Source organism: Leopardus geoffroyi, chromosome B2 (genome assembly GCF_018350155.1).
Source record: "Leopardus geoffroyi isolate Oge1 chromosome B2, O.geoffroyi_Oge1_pat1.0, whole genome shotgun sequence".
Classification (NCBI taxonomy): Eukaryota; Metazoa; Chordata; class Mammalia; order Carnivora; family Felidae; genus Leopardus; species Leopardus geoffroyi.
Genome location: NC_059332.1, coordinates 74,582,085 through 74,597,980, shown reverse-complemented (window position 1 = coordinate 74,597,980; position 15,896 = coordinate 74,582,085). Strand labels below are relative to the sequence as shown.

The 15,896-nt window shown below is 38.6% G+C and overlaps 1 protein-coding gene across 1 annotated transcript in view; it reads left to right on the top strand.

Annotated features, from left to right (window-relative positions):
* UBE3D (ubiquitin protein ligase E3D) overlaps positions 1–15,647 on the top strand; it is a 243,182-nt gene extending 227,535 nt beyond the window's left edge. The window contains exon 10 of the mRNA XM_045498898.1: positions 15,471–15,647. Within this exon, the coding sequence (XP_045354854.1) occupies positions 15,471–15,632 (162 nt within the window). The 3' untranslated portion in view covers positions 15,633–15,647. The remainder of the gene's footprint in view (positions 1–15,470) is intronic.
* Positions 15,648–15,896: the final 249 nt, after the last annotated feature.

Below are 15,896 nucleotides of genomic sequence, written 5' to 3'. Positions count from 1 at the left end.
CCAGACCCTCAAGAGGAGACCTCAGCCTGGCCAACACCTTGATTTTAGCCTTGTGAACTCTGAGCAGAGAATTACTTAACCTTGCTGTGTTTCAGTTTCCTTATCTGTAAAATGTGGACATTAAAGAATATCTGCCTTTTATAGTGATTGGGTTGCTTAAATGAGATAATGCATGTAAAGTGCTCAGTGGAGTGTCTGGCATATAGTCTGACCTCAATAATATTACCTATTATTATTGTTAATGAAACCAGTTCAGGCACACTTAGTAACATCAGTTACAATAATAAGAGTGGGAGAGAAGGGAGAATTGCCAGCTCCTCTCTAGGTCTACTCTACAGCCTAGAAGGATGGTAACACTAGGGTGTCCTGCCATTATGTTAAGGTTCATCTCTTTTCAGCTAGTATTTTGGCTGGGGTTTGGTGGTAAAGAATGAAGAATGAGCTTCAGGAGCTCACAAAAACCCCAAATAAAAAGAGTAACATGATTAGGAGTCCAGAATATAATGGCATTCAAGAAGTTATGGTTTCTTATAAAGAAATATTTTCTTTAGGGATTCAGTGTTGCCATGAGTCCCATAATCACTTTCGGAGGCAAAAGGTAGTAGGAATTATTTGGACCAAAGAAAGAGAATGCTGTGTGGACATTCTTTATGTCTATATTTTTAATTCAAAACATCAGCATATGCTTGTTTTCTATGAAAGCCCACTGCAAAGGATCCTGGTTAGAAAAAAAAAAAAGAATCCTTGTTACCACTAATTGACACCTTAGATCTCAGTAGGAACCTGCAGATGTTAACTGCTCACTGATGCACTAAAGCTTCCTAGGTTTCTCATAAAGGTTCAGAGTCCTTGTGAAATATTTTCTGGAAGTCCATGGATTAATGAAGTTGTTATTTAGAGAGGTGCTGTGAGGCCCGAGCTAACGTTGAATACAAAGTCTCCCGGGGAAGAGAACACTTGGTGGGTTTTTGAATTGTAAGGGTAAGCGTTTGGTTGAGAAACACAGGGAATGTTCATGCAGACCCTGCAAAAGAAAGGCTTCAGATTTTGTAGAATCTGAAGCTTATAACATTTGGAGAGGTTCTCTTTCGGGGATAGATTTTAATTATTTACAGTTAAAATAATTGCGCTTTTGCAAATTTCACAAAACCATAAGGCCATGTGAGATCATATGAGAGGGCCACCCAGGGCTCTGGAAATATTGTATGCATATGTATTAAGGCTTCATGGGATTTAGGGTAAATCTACCTCAGCCTGGCAGTGAGATTATTTGGACAGCATGATCTAGAATTAGGGTCCTGCAGCCCATTCCCGCTCATACCTTTGGCTTACTGAGTGATCTCAGGTGATTCACTTGCTCACATGCAATCTTATTGTCTTGGTTTGTCCTGGAAAACAGTGATTTTTTTTTTCTGTCAGTGTGGCTGCAGGAATAACTATTTTTAAGATATGTACTATTTTTCCTTGGCAGAAAGCTGTACCAGTACACCATATTACCACATTTTTCATCCTAAATTCATCTTTTTAGTGACCTCAGACTCAGTGGAGTGAAGCCTCAAATTTTAAGTCATTGTTTCATGTCTTTACATATCCATCAATATAACAAAGGGAGAGAGAAAAGCCTTTGTTTTGAAAACCTGTAAATTCTCAACAAAACCTATTTAATAAAAACTGTGCATTGTTATAGAAACTAAAGTGTTATCAGATAGCAGTTCAGTAAGAACAAAAAGTAAAAAGCAAAGTTTTACAGCAAGTATTTCTAGGGTGACTTCAATATAAATTTAATGAAATGTAGGCGTAAAAGGGTTTTGGTTAAAGTAAAGCCGAAATACGGTGAACCAGTGTAGCTTATGAGACTGAATAAGAGCTTATTTAGACCAGGTTTATTTGGACCGAATAAGAGACCTACAGAATTCTTATGCTTTGCTCTCATACAGCAAATATCCCAAATGCTACTTTTAGTTTTTTGAAGAAATATGGTTACTTTTTTAGTTTTACCTCAAAATTGCTTGTTAGATCAGTTTGGAACCTGATTGATATGTATTCTTATTCAATTCTTATTAACTCCCTAGTGTAAATTGAGACAAAGATTCTGAACACCTGGCCCTTGTAACAACCAGATGAACACCTCTCACGCTGTTTGAGACAGAACTGTTTACTTCCTCCTCTAGGTTCCCATGACATAATCCAATATATTTGCCCTTTTACGATCAAAACGAAACTGCCATAGTTGTAGGACTTGGGTGTAAGCCCCAGAAGCACATCCTGAGACAAGACTGGAGTGCCAAGCAGGACAGGGAAGCCAACACAGGGTGCGTTGGCAGGCAGGTTCCCACATTTGGGATATGGTGTACTGCACACCTTAGAGCTGTCCCACTTGGGGACACAAAGCTGGCTGATAATCTAACCTCTTCATGTTATTGACAGAGCTGGTCTGGAGGCGTTATCTCCCAGCACCTTCCTCCACCCAGTGCATAGGCTGAGCTCTCCCTCTGGCAGGTGGAGAGGCACAGGTGCTTGCTGTGGGAAGCGGTGGGCAGGTGTGGGAACCTTGACTGATGAAGGGGTAAGGGAGGACACTAACTGCCTCTGCCATATTATGAAGTCACAGTTTCAGTGCTGGAAGGAAATTTTGAGTTTACCCTACAGGATCCAGTTTCTTTAATTGCAAGATGAGGGTGGTAGACTAAATTCTAGTCACTTTGTCTCTAACTTTTAAATTATTTCATTGGCTATAGATCTTTCATGTATGTGTGATCCTGTACAAAATCATGTACTGATTTCGATGGGTAGAAGGATATTTGCTAGACACGTGATACAAGTACCAAGAGGCTTACAAATATTTTGGAAATGAACAAATTCAAATATTTCTGCTCTATGTTAGCATTAGCAGGGGGGTTTCTGTGCATGCCAATACGTATGATGTGACATAAGTGTGTCTGAATCAAAATACTGCTCTTTCGAGGTGGAGAAGGAAATCTATACTGAATAAAGTCAAGTAGGTAACTTAGTATTTAACTTGGACCTGGTTTTAAAAGTAGTCACAACTCAGGCAATTATTGAAGGTAAACAGAGTGAAAGGTTAGATATTTGAAAATAGCAGGGGAATGATTTTCGATATTTATCTCAGCTCTTCCTTCTTGAAAAGAACCGGGGGAATCAGCGAACAGTGTGCTTTCCCTCAGCGGCCACGTTGAACTTTAAACTTGTGTTTTGTTGTGTCTGCTATTGATCAATGGGGGCAGGAAGATTTATGGGTGCTCGGCTGGGAGCAGCACCGGCCAGAGATGCAGGCAAAAATCCCTCCGTGACTCACTGTGGGAGCTGCCCTTCCGGAGCCAGGAATATCCGTCAATAAATAGCAAGGCGGGGGGTCAGAGACGCCTCCAAGGAGCCACATCAGCTTCGGCCCATCCCACGAAGGGTGGGGATCTGGCTGCCAGGGGCCCTCTGAGGGCTGAAGATCTGTCCCCAAGTCTGTAAATAGCCCTAGGGACTCTGCATCACAGACATCGCGGCCTTCCTTCCTTCGCCTTGCGCACTGAGGGAACAGGATAATTCTAAGCCCATCCGCCTGAAGGTGGTGGCCTCGTGCCAACTTTGGGGAACTTTCCAGTGATCTGAACTTTGAATTATCCTAATGCTACTGCACCGTGTGACTATGTTTGCTGATGTATTTTAAATGCCTTGAAGGACTAGAGGGTAAAGGTCCTTTTCCGCTGAGCAGTTACCCCCAAAATCGTAGGGATCCTTATACGTCAGTCCTTTTATGAATCATCTGGTGAATTTGTTAAAATGCAGATTTTTGCACCCTTAACAGTTCCCATGTGGAGCCCAGAAATCTGCATTTCCTAGGTAGATTTTGTGGTGGGTGGTCTAGGACTGCACCTTGAGAAATAGCTTTGTCAGGTGGATCTGGTTCATTTTAACAAAGGAGAAGGGGAGGGAGGATGCCTGTCTTGCCTTTGAGTACAGACCCACAGCTACAAGTAAACTAATTCTTGGATGTCTTTTCGCTGATGTGGGGGAAAACACACCATCTCCCAATTTTTGTTGGAATGTATCTAGGTAAAAATTATGTATTTCACATATTGCATATATCCGGTTAAAAAAAAGTTAGGAGACTTTTCTTAAGCCTATGTACAAATCTAATCCAAGCAAGTAAAGAAAGAAAACCCCCAAATTGCTGATATAATAGGTGTCTAAGGCTGTCTTATCACAAACAAGGTTTTGAGATCTAGAAAACGGCAGCATCCTAATGCTGGGAAGGATTCTGAATTCGAAGGTACTGTGAGGCTTGCTAGAGAGGAGAGGAGACCCTGAGGGCAGGGTCTGTATGTATTCACCTCAGAGGGCCCAGACTATCCGTATTCCATTCTGTCCTGTCCTCTTTGCCCTGCTGCTGTCCTGTCCTTCTCTTGCAAGGAAACAGCCCTTTGTAGCACAGACAACTAGTTGGGACTCCCAGCATGGATGGGTCAGTGTTACAGTTTCTACGTTTGTCATACCTCACCCTGAACTGATTATTATGGAAAATCAGTCAGTTGCTTGCATGGCCTATACTCATGTCCGTACAGAAACATATTGCTTCAGTCTGTTACTTCTCTAGGTTTGTCCTCATTTCAGCTGTTACCAGTATCATGTACTGTGTAAGTAAGAATCTACAGATTCTCAAATTCTTTGGAGTGGCAACACTCAATATTTTGTTTTTGAATGTTCATCATGGACCCTAAGCCCCTTTCTTTAAAAATTTTTTTTAATGTTGGGGCGCCTGGGTGGCTCAGTCGGTTAAGCATCTGACTTCAGTTCGGGTCATGTTCTCACAGTTAGTGGCTTTGAGCCCCGCATCCGGCTCTGTGCTGACAGCTCAGAGCCTGGAGCCAGTTTCAGTTCTGTGTCTCCTCTCTATTTCTGCCCCTCCCCTGCTTATGGTCTGTCTCTGTCTCAAAAATAAATAAACATGAAAAAAATTTTTAACATTTATTTATTTTTGAGAGAGAGAGACAGACAGACCATGAGTGAGGGAGGGGTAGAGAGAGAGGAAAACACAGAATCCAAAGGAGTCTCCAGGCTCCGTGCTGTCAGCACAGAGCCCGATGCGGGGCTCAAACCCATAAGCTGTGAGATCATGACCCGAACTGAAGTTGGACGCTCAACCAACTGAGCCACACAAGTACCCATAGCCCCTTTCAAATGTAACTAGAAAATCTGGGGAGACCCATTGGAATACTTTTGACTGGCTTGGGCTTTTAAAAAATTTCATCTTCTTTTTGGTATTTTATTTTTTATATAGGTCTATATACTGAACTTCTTTCCACCTGCTTTACATTGTGGAAGTTTATTGTAAATGGGCTTTTTCTTTCGGTTACAGTTTGTTTATTTTATTTTTAATTGAAGATTAGTGGACATACAATATTATAATAGTTCTGGGTGTACAACATAGTGATTCGACAAGTATACACATTACTAGATGCTCACTATAACTGTAATTACCATGCTACCATACAAAGTTATTAAAGTATTATTGACTATATTCCCTAAGCTGCACTTTCATCCTCAAGATTTATTTATTCAATAACTGGAAGTTTGTACCTCTTAATCCCCTTTACCAATTTCACCTATTTCCACCTTCTCTCCCCTCTGGTGGTTTAGGTTTTTGGGAATCCAAGGTTAGGATTTCTTTGTTCAATTAAAAGGCTGGTTTGATGCAAGCCATTTCCTAAACTGCAAGAACATGGACAACCCTGTCTACTGGCTGGTTTTGCTGAAACCAAACCCAGTACTGTAATTGTGAGAAGCTAGACTCTGTTGCCTGAGATTAAGGACTGTGTTTAGTTATCTTTATGTGTCCAGTGTCTAGCATAGTGCCAGCTCCTACTCAATTCTAATTACATCCCACTCAAGTTCAGTTAATTGTTGAATGAATCAAACAAACTTTGCAAGCCCTGGTGATTACATCAAGAATATTGGAATAGTAATTTACCAGTTGAGAGAGTTAGGCAAATGGGACAAATAACTAGTATGTATGTCACTGCTCTTGATTCTTGATCACTTAGCAAGATGTGGCTAATGCTTTATAATACCTTTTCTTCTCGGGCCCACTTCTTGATCATTTTAAACCCAGTGCTCTGGAAGAACCACTACCAGTCAATCAATATGGGGTTGGGTGTGGGGGTTAAAGAAAAGGAATATATATTTTTTTGTCAGGTCAGTACTAAGGTTTATATAAATTAATACTTTCTACTGTCATAAAGGTGAAAATTCCCTAGAGATTAACAGACTCATATTAATTGCTGATGGCCGTCTCTAGCCCTGTATCAGAATTTTGAGATTGCAGGGAAGAGTCTTAAGAATCAACTAATGAGTTTTGTCCTGGGCACATGAAAGATGAATGGTAACACTCTGCTGGCCATTTTCCATCTGTACCCAGCGATATTTTTAGCCCATAGGCTATCCTGGGCACAAGCAGGGAAATGGGAATAATGGAGTGGGGAAGAGAAGAGAGCAGCAGAGAAGAAACAGAGTGAGAGGGAGAGAGACTTTGAGGGAGAGACATGAAAGAGGGCTATGCAGTGGGCAATGTGACAATGTGTCACCACCAGGGACTTTAGGCGCTGTGTTGTCATTTCAGTGCCATAGGCTGTCAGTTCCTACATTGAACTGTTATGGATCTAAATTGCCATTCTGTGCAGCAACTGACACATTCAGAAGAGACTTATATTGTGAATCTAGTAGTCATAATAGCAACGGAATTGAAGAGAGAAGGAGAATGAGGGCTATGGAGTTGAGAAGAACTCAGGGGAAATAGTCTTAGAGTGCTTCAACACCCTGCACCCTCTCTGCCCTGCCACCCCCATCCCGGCATTGCTATGGGGATTAGCCAGCAGGACTGAAAAACTCTGGCTATAAGATTTCATTGTTTATTCATCATACTGTGGGAGGCTCTGTGCAAGTTATTGGGACTTATTCAGAGATGAATAAGACCTGTTGTCCACCTGCAGGGGGGGTCCCAATCTGGTAGTAATAAAAGATCCATCAACAACAGCACCCGTTAAAAATGTGAGAAGCATCATGATATATGTATGAACAAAAGCTATTAATTCTGCCTAAGGGGGTTGGGGAATTTCAGCTGTGAAAAATATTTAATAATACTGTACCTTAGGAGATATTTATTTTGATAGATTGTTAGGAAGATAAATAACTTGCTGTTGAAAGAGAGATTCTAATGTAGTATAGAATTGCAAAGTAGAAACAGCATACCCCACTGTATTGATGGATTTATTAGGAAGAGCCGGTGACACTTGAGCATGTCTTCCCTCTTAAAAATAATGTACGATACATGTGCGTTAAATTTAATGAAGCAAACCAAAGACATGGATCAATTTGCTGGTTGATAAAAGACAAAGTGCTTTTTATACAGTAGCCAATCTAAATGTTTGCTGATTGGAGTTGAATTTCTTAATGAAAAAGCCTTATTGCTCAAGATGACCCCAGAATACTTGTGTTTAATATCAGTACTCTAGTGATTCCTAAAGGTAAGAAGTTAAAAATAATCTAATCTTATTTATGTGAGGCCATCTAATCAGTTTGGGTCTGGTAGGTGTTAGTTTTTGCAGGCCTAATTGCTCATTGGACCATCCACTGGAGTCAGAAGAAGCACAGACAAAGGGAATCTATTCTGTAAGAATGTGCTTATATTGCAGACCTATCGCCCATTGTGGATTTTCATTAAGTGGACTTTGCAGTGGGCGGTTCTGCTTTATATGTCCAGTGGTTGCTCTATTGATCTTCTCAGGGGGCTGGCAGGCATTTCACGGTTTAGGATTGCCTGAAACATTTGGAAGGAATGTTTAATTTTAGCACTGTTTTCTAGACCCATTCTATTACCTGCTATGAAGCCAGAGCATCAGTCCCCAAGGAGCTTACACTAATTAAAGGGCAAGGTTCAAGAGAACATGCTTCTTGTTTCACCAAAAACCTTTTATATGAAATAATAGCCCTGAGTGCATGGATAAACAGTCCAATAAAGACTGTGGGTAATTTCAGTTTATATGGTGAGAGGCTGAAGTAGTCTTTTGGGAAGAAAAACTTGAAAATGCGATCAATGTGTAGATATCATTTGCAGTAGGTTCTTTAGACCCGGCACTGAATATTACTCAAAATAGGAAGTATCAGTTTGGTCAGAATCCATTACAGATTTAATTGGGAGTCAGATGTGTGCAAGAAATTATGGGCTGACAATATAAACATTACAAAAAGTTCAAAAAGTCTTCAAATCTGAGAAATTCATACCATTCAGGGACTGACAAAAGAGATTTGAATCTATAGAGTACTTTGGAGTTAACTCAGGGTGATTTTGTTTCTTAACCCTTCTGATAAAAAAAGAAAAATTTTCTTCTGAGATTATACTGTCAGATATGGTGAGTTTATTTCTCTTTTTATATGATTACTTTCTGTTTATTAGCCTTTATGTTTTTAAACTTATCCCCAAATATGAGCAAATGTAGCTTATGTTTCTCTTGAGAAATGAACAGAAAAAAACAGACTCCTATTCTTTTTCCTTTTTTTCTTCCTTGAATTTCTAACAAGACAGATTAATTTTTTTTTCAGTCTAAATGAATCAACCTTTACTATAGAGTTATCATGTCAGAGATAGAAAGGTTGTCAAGCAAAGCCCTGTATGATATAGTCTGTAATAGAGTAATCCCATCTCAGACATAGTGAAATACTTTATTTTTATAATAAACTTGGAATTTGGGGCATAGGAGTTATGGTACTTATATTGTAATAATTGTCATATTGGGATAAAGTCCAATTGCTTGATCCCACTATTATAATGCATTTAGATAAATTTAGACAAAGTAATTTTATGACAAAAAAATGATCACTTTCAGTTTAACGATTATGAAGATATTTCAAACTAGCAATCTACAGACCAAATCCAACCTATAGACTCAAAAATAGATTTATAAAAAGTTCAAAAGGCATTTTTTGGTTGTATAGGGAAAGGCAAATCTCTTTTCCACCATTGTCCCCAACTGAGAAACTAATCAGTTTCTTATGTATCCACCAGACACAGTTTGTGTGCCTGCGTATATAAACAAATATGTGCGTCCATTCCCAAATATTGAACCCTGACTTTATACCACTGTTCTATGCCACTTTTTTCTTTTTTCCTTCCTCCCTCCCTCCCTCCCTTCTTACCTTCCTTTCCTTTCTTACCATTATATCTTGGAGCTCATTCCATTTTAGTACATTATTGTTCTTTCTGATTTTATTGTATGCATTTACCAAAATTTGTTTAATAATTTCCCTGTTAATGTCCATTTTGGTTGTTTGCAAATGTTTGCTAAGTTTTGTGTGACTATAAGTACCTTTGTATAAGTACCACTTATACCACTTTGTATAAGTATCAGAGATGCCAGTAATATATCTATCTGTAGGATATATTTCTGGAAGTGAAGTTGCTGAGTTGGAGGATAAGGACTGTTGTAATTATGCTATTGTTAAATAGTCCTCCATGGTGGTTGAATGAATGTGGCCTCCCAGCAGCAATGCATGAGAATGCCTTTTCCCTCCCCCTCCCAGCCCAGTGAGCTATCTCACTTTTTGATCTTTGCCAGTACAAGTGAAAAATATCATCTCGTTGTTTTATTTAGCATTTTTTAAATGAATTTTTTTTTAATGTTTATTTTAGAGAGAGAGAGAGACAGACAGAGACAGAGCGTGGGTGGGGGAGGGGCAGAGAGGGAGGGAGACACAGAATCTAAAGCAGGCTTCAGCTCTAAGCTGAGAGCCCAATGTGTGGCTCCAACTCACCAACTGTGAGATCATGACCTGAGCTGATGTTGGACACTTAACCGACTAAGCCACCCAGGAGCCCTAGCATTGAGGTTTAGTAACTTCTTTTCATATGTCCAGGAGCCATTTTGACTCTCTCCTCTGCGAACTGTTCATTGCCTTTTAAACTTCAGTTGTTGGTCTTTCACATGTCAAGTTGTAGAGGCTCCTTTTAATTTAGCAATATTAGCGATTGGGATATGTGTGTAAATATGTTGTGTGTTTTTCTTTTTTACCTTTTTCCCCCTTGTATTTTGCCTTTGCCATGTGGAAATTTGTGTTTTGCATATTTTATTTTATTTCTTATGTTATTTATTTTTAAGAGCGAGCAAGACAGAGCATGAGCAGGGGGAAGGGCAGAGAGAGAGGGAGACAGAATCTAAAGCAGGTTCCAGGCTCTGAGTGGTCAGCAGAGAGCCCACATGGGGCTCGAACTTGCAAACCAGGCAATCATGACCTGAGCTGCAGTTGGACACTCAACTGACTGAGCCACCCAGGTGCCCCAATTTCTCTCTTTTTAAAATGAAATTAGTTTACTTTAGATTTTCCATTTCCTTTGTCACTTTTGGTAAACGGCCTTTTCTAGAAAGTTATGTATTTCATACAGGCTTTTAAATTGATTTCCATAGAATTCACCACATTCTATGAAAATGAAACTTGTTACCACCTCACCCCATTCAGAATGTCTAAAATTAACTCAGGCAAGGACAGATGTTGGCAAGGATGCAGAGAAAGAGGAACCCTTTGCACTGCTGGTAGGAATGCAAACTGGTGCAGTCACTCTGGAAAACAGTATGGAGGTTCCTCAGAAAATTAAAAATAGAACTACCCTATGACCCAGCAATTGCACTACTAGGTATTTATCCAAAGGACGCAGGTATGCTGTTTTGAAGGAGCACATGCACCCAGTGTTTATAGCAGCACTATTGACAATAGCCAAAGTTAGCCAAAGTATGGAAAGAGCCCAAATGTCCATTGACAGGTGAATGGATAAAGATGTGGTACACACACACACACACACACACACAAACACACAATGGAGTATTACTCAGCAATCAAAAAGAATGGAATCTTGCCATTTGCAACAACATGGATGGAACTAGAGTATATTATGCTAAGTGAAATCAGTCAGTCAGAGAAAGACAAATGTCATAGAACTTCACTCATTGGTGGAATTTAAGGTACAAAACAGATGAACATAAAGGAAATGAAGCAAAAATAATATAATAAGAGGGAGGGGGACAAACCTTAAGAGACTCCTAAGTATAGAGAACAAACTGAGGGTTGCTGGAGGGGAAATGGATTAAATGGGCAAAGGGCATTAAGGAGACACTTGTAGGGATGAGCCCTGGGTGTTATATGTAGGGGATGAACCACTGGATTCTACTGAAATCATTATTGCACAATATGCTAACTAATTTGGATGTAAATTCAAACAAATAAAAAAAGAAAATAAAAAAAAGAAAATGAATCTCGTGATTCTTTAAATTCTTCTGTTTGCATTTCCATTTTATCATCTTTTTTGTTTATACAATTTTTCTTCTTTGTTTTTTTTCTTCATGTTAATTATTCACCCTTCCTCTTCCTTCATAAAAAGAGTTTTTGTGGGGCGCCTGGGTGGCGCAGTCGGTTAAGCGTCCGACTTCAGCCAGGTCACCATCTCGCGGTCCGTGAGTTCGAGCCCCGCGTCAGGCTCTGGGCTGATGGCTCAGAGCCTGGAGCCTGTTTCCGATTCTGTGTCTCCCTCTCTCTCTGCCCCTCCCCCGTTCATGCTCTGTCTCTCTCTGTCCCAAAAATAAATAAACGTTGAAAAAAAAAAAAAAGAGTTTTTGTATCTATTTATAAGTTCTACTGTATGTTTCTAACTTATTAATTACTGTTATATAGTCTTCATTAATTCCTTTTATATGTTTTTCTTCTGTCAATTTTGCTGATCTCTATATAACTTTTAATGTTGGATGCTTGTGCCTTTCGCCTTTATTATTATCCAAATAGGCATTTAAGGCTATCAGTTTTTCTCTCAGCACCCCTCATTCTGATATGTTGCAGCATCCTAAAACATTGTTTTCCAGAAATTTGTAATTGTGCTTTTTAGTTACTTTTTCTTTCTTTCTTTTTTTTTTTTAAGAGAGAGAGAGAGAGAGCACGGACAGGAGGGAGGCAGAGGGGGAGAGAGAGAATCTTAAGCAGTCTCCACACAGAGCCTGATGTGGGGCTTGATCCCACGGCCCTGGGATCATGACCCGAGTCAAAATCAAGAGTTGGACAATCAACTGACTGAGCCACCCAGGATCCCCTTTAGTTACTATTTTACTTAAGAATGGTTTAAGGGAGAGTTTTACTATTTCTAGATGGAATTGTGATTTCTACATTTCCCAACTTACAATGTTATCTTTGGGGTCTAATATGTTGTTAAATTTTTGTGAATGTTTATGTTTATGTAAAATGAAGATATAGTCTCAGTTTTCCAGGGTGCAGAACTTTATATTTATCAGTTAGATCTCTGTTGTTAATCTTTATTTTATTCTTCTATAACTCTACTTATTTTTCGTCTACACAACTTGTCAACAAAGAGAGAGGACTTCAAATCTCTCACTACTAATGTGTTTCTTGGTATTTTTCTTTGAATCTCCTATAATTTCTTCTCTATTTCTGATGCTGCTGTTATTTGGTGCAGAAATATTTGTAGCAGTTGTATTTCCATTATAGATTTTACATAGTGTCATTACAAGTAGATTTATTTGTCTTGTTTAATGCTTTTTGCTCTGGATTCCATTCTGACAGTTAAAATTCTAAGCCCTGCTCTCTTTTTATTTGCTTTTGCTTGTTAAATGCTGTCTATCTTGGGGCGCCTGGGTGGCTCAGTCGGTTAAGCATCCCACTTTGGTTCAGGTCATGATATCCATATGTGAGTTTAAGCCCCACGTCAGGCTCTTGCTGACAGCTTAGAGCCTGGAGCCTGCTCTGGATTCTGTGTCTCCCTCTCTTTCTGTCCCTCCCCTGCTCATGCTCTGTTTCTTTCTCTCTCAAAAATGAAATAAAAACATTAAAAAAATTTTTTTAATGCTATCTCTTTATTTTTACTTTCTGAATCACTTTAAGTTTTCATCTATATAGAATTGGGTTTTGATTTGTGACTCAGGTTTTGTCTTTCATCAGTTAGTGCAGGTCATTTAGTTTTATCAATATGACCTGTATATTTGGTCTGGGTTCTGTCAATTTAGTTCATGCTATCTTTTCTACTTTGAAGAAACTTTTACTTTGTAGCCTGTTTTCATTCAGTTTGCCTCTGTGTAGTTTTTTTGATATTAAGAAGTTTGCATATTTGTTCTAGTTACCTTTTAATTATAGTTTTATATAGTATCTTTAGTTCCTCCATGTTTTTAGGCTGTACTTATTAGTTTTCTACTATATACAATACTGAAATTTGTGTGTTCCCTCTTCCTTCCCCTTCTCTTCTTTTACTTTATTAACTTATTTCAATCAATACTGCTAGCTTTTTTAGTGTCTCCCTTTGAGTAGCTAAGTATGTTTAAGTTTGTATTATTTGACTCTGTTACTTTGAGATCCTTTGATTTCCAGGTATTAAAGATGAGGCCATCAAAAAACTTACCGCCTGTTTTCACAATCCTGTCACAATTTTAAATAGTTGTATCATGTTAAAATATTCTTTCTTTGATTTATAATGAAATATATTAATTGTTCATCATCATTCTCTTGCTTACTTTCCCAAGCTGTATTTTGGTTGGATGAAACTTGTCATCTAATGGTTTTCTTAAGGAAGAATCACGGCAATATTACCTGAATTTTTACATATTTTAAGTGGTTTGACTGAAGCTTTTATAGAATATGAAAGATAGATTGACTGCATATAAATTCCACAGCTCACAATTCTTTCTTGGTAATGTTATAGGTATTGATTTGCTGGGTTTTGGCATTGGATTCTATGGATAAATCTAGATCAGTCTTATTTTTTTTTCTCCCATCATATCTATTGCTTGATATTTTTGCCTGTCTGTTTCCAAAATTTTGTGCTTATTTTAGAAATTCAATGACTTTTCTAGGATATGTCTCCATTTTGATCATTCTGGATGAATTGTTCCTGGGTCAGTGTATGTCCTTTTCCTCTAAAGGAAGAATTCATGAGATTAAGCATGTTGTATTTGTTATAAAACATATTATTTAAAATGTAAACAGCATTCTACCAATGCATAATCAAAGCCTACATTTCCATTAGCACTAAAATACTCAGTCAAATTGGGGCACCTGGCTAGCTCAGTAGGTTGGACATCTGACTTTGGCTCAGGTCATGATCTCGAGGTTTGTGAGTTAAACCCTGCGTTGGGCTCTGTGCTGGCAGCTCAGGGCCTGGAGACTGCTTCAGATTCTGTGTCTCCCCCTCTCTCTGCCCCTCCCATGATCATGCTCTGTCTCTCTCTGTCTCTCAATAATAAAACGTTAAAAAATTTTGCACTTGTTAATGTCTATCTATATGAATGGTAGGTACATGTTTATAGGCCTAGTCTATCCAACAAAAGTTTGAAGGCCACCTGTGGTAATGGTAGTTGATCCACATCATTCCAGCTCTTTCTGTGCTTTATTTTGTCCAATCTTCAAGACAACGCTATGTGTAAATTCTATTATTATCCCTATTTTGTAGAGGAGAGACTGAGACTTAGAAGAGACAGGTAGCTTGCCCATGTTAGTAAAAGGTAGAGCCAGGATATAAACCTAAACCAACTGACTCATAACCACTAGATCATCCAGTTGTCTAGCTATTTAGATACCTCTCTTGATGCTTAGCTATTATTCAATCTATCATTGTATCCTTCTTATGAAAACTATGTACTTAAAGGTGTTTGAGTTTTAGATCCAATTAGTTCTCAATGAGAGGTGATTTTATTTCCAGGAGACATTTGTCTGTACGTCCTGAATGTCTGAAACTTTTTTGGCTATTATAACTGGGGCAAGAGGTGGTGCTTTTAGGTTGAGTAGAGAGCCAGGGATGCCATTAAACATTCCACAAAGCATAGGACAGCCTTCACAACAAAAAATTATACAGCCCAAAATGTTGATAGAGCTGCTGTTGAGAAAATAGGACTTAGATGCTGGTTTTCTTGAGGGAAGTCTTTTTTTATACGTGTATAACTTTGTGTAATTTAATATGCTATAACAGAGAAGATGCATAAAAATGCAACTACGATTTTTAACAAAAATAATATTTAGGTGTATTTTTTAAAGTTCTAGTACTCTTTAGAATTTTATTCCTTCAGTGCCAAAAAGGACAAGCAACCAGGCGTACCTTATTCAAGATTTGACCTGGTTTTTAAAAAATTGCTTCTTTTTTCTGTCTCTGATGTAGTTTTATACCAATAAATATTTCAGGAATAGTGGTCTCATCATTGAGTTCAAGGGAGGCTGTTCATTAAGGAACTTCATCCCCATTACTGATGAAGAGCTCCAAATTAGTTATTTCCTGATTGCATAGTACAGTATTTATGAAAATTAATAAGAGTTGTTCATTGTTCTTTGGAGGTGGAGAAAGAGGTTGTTAGAATAATGAAATTGAACAGTTGTCAGAGTTTCTATTTAAAAGACCATGTTATTAATTAGTCTTTCTCTCCTTTCAGGGAATGAGATCAACACTGACTGAAATTTGCTCAAGATCACTTTCCTTCAGAGAAGCTTACCTGTCGATTTCACCCCACACTTTGGAGCAAACAAGAACAATTATGCACTATAGTTATAATAAAGTCTGGTCACCTCAAAGTCAAGGCCCACTGCCAAAATGATAATTTAAGAATTTCTCTTCCTCTCTTTCTCTCTCTATCCCTCCTCTGTCTCCCCCCCTCCCCCCCCCCCCGCCCTGCCACCCCCACAAGTCACATGTATCCAAAGCAAGACCTTGTATTTATTGCCTCTGGATAGTGGTGTGGAGGTATGTCACAGTATTAAGCACAATATCTTTTAAAAAGTAATTTAGTGATATGTCTAACAGAGAAGTACCTAATATCTGGCTTCAATATTCAAAACTGTATCTTTGCCATTCCCCTGTA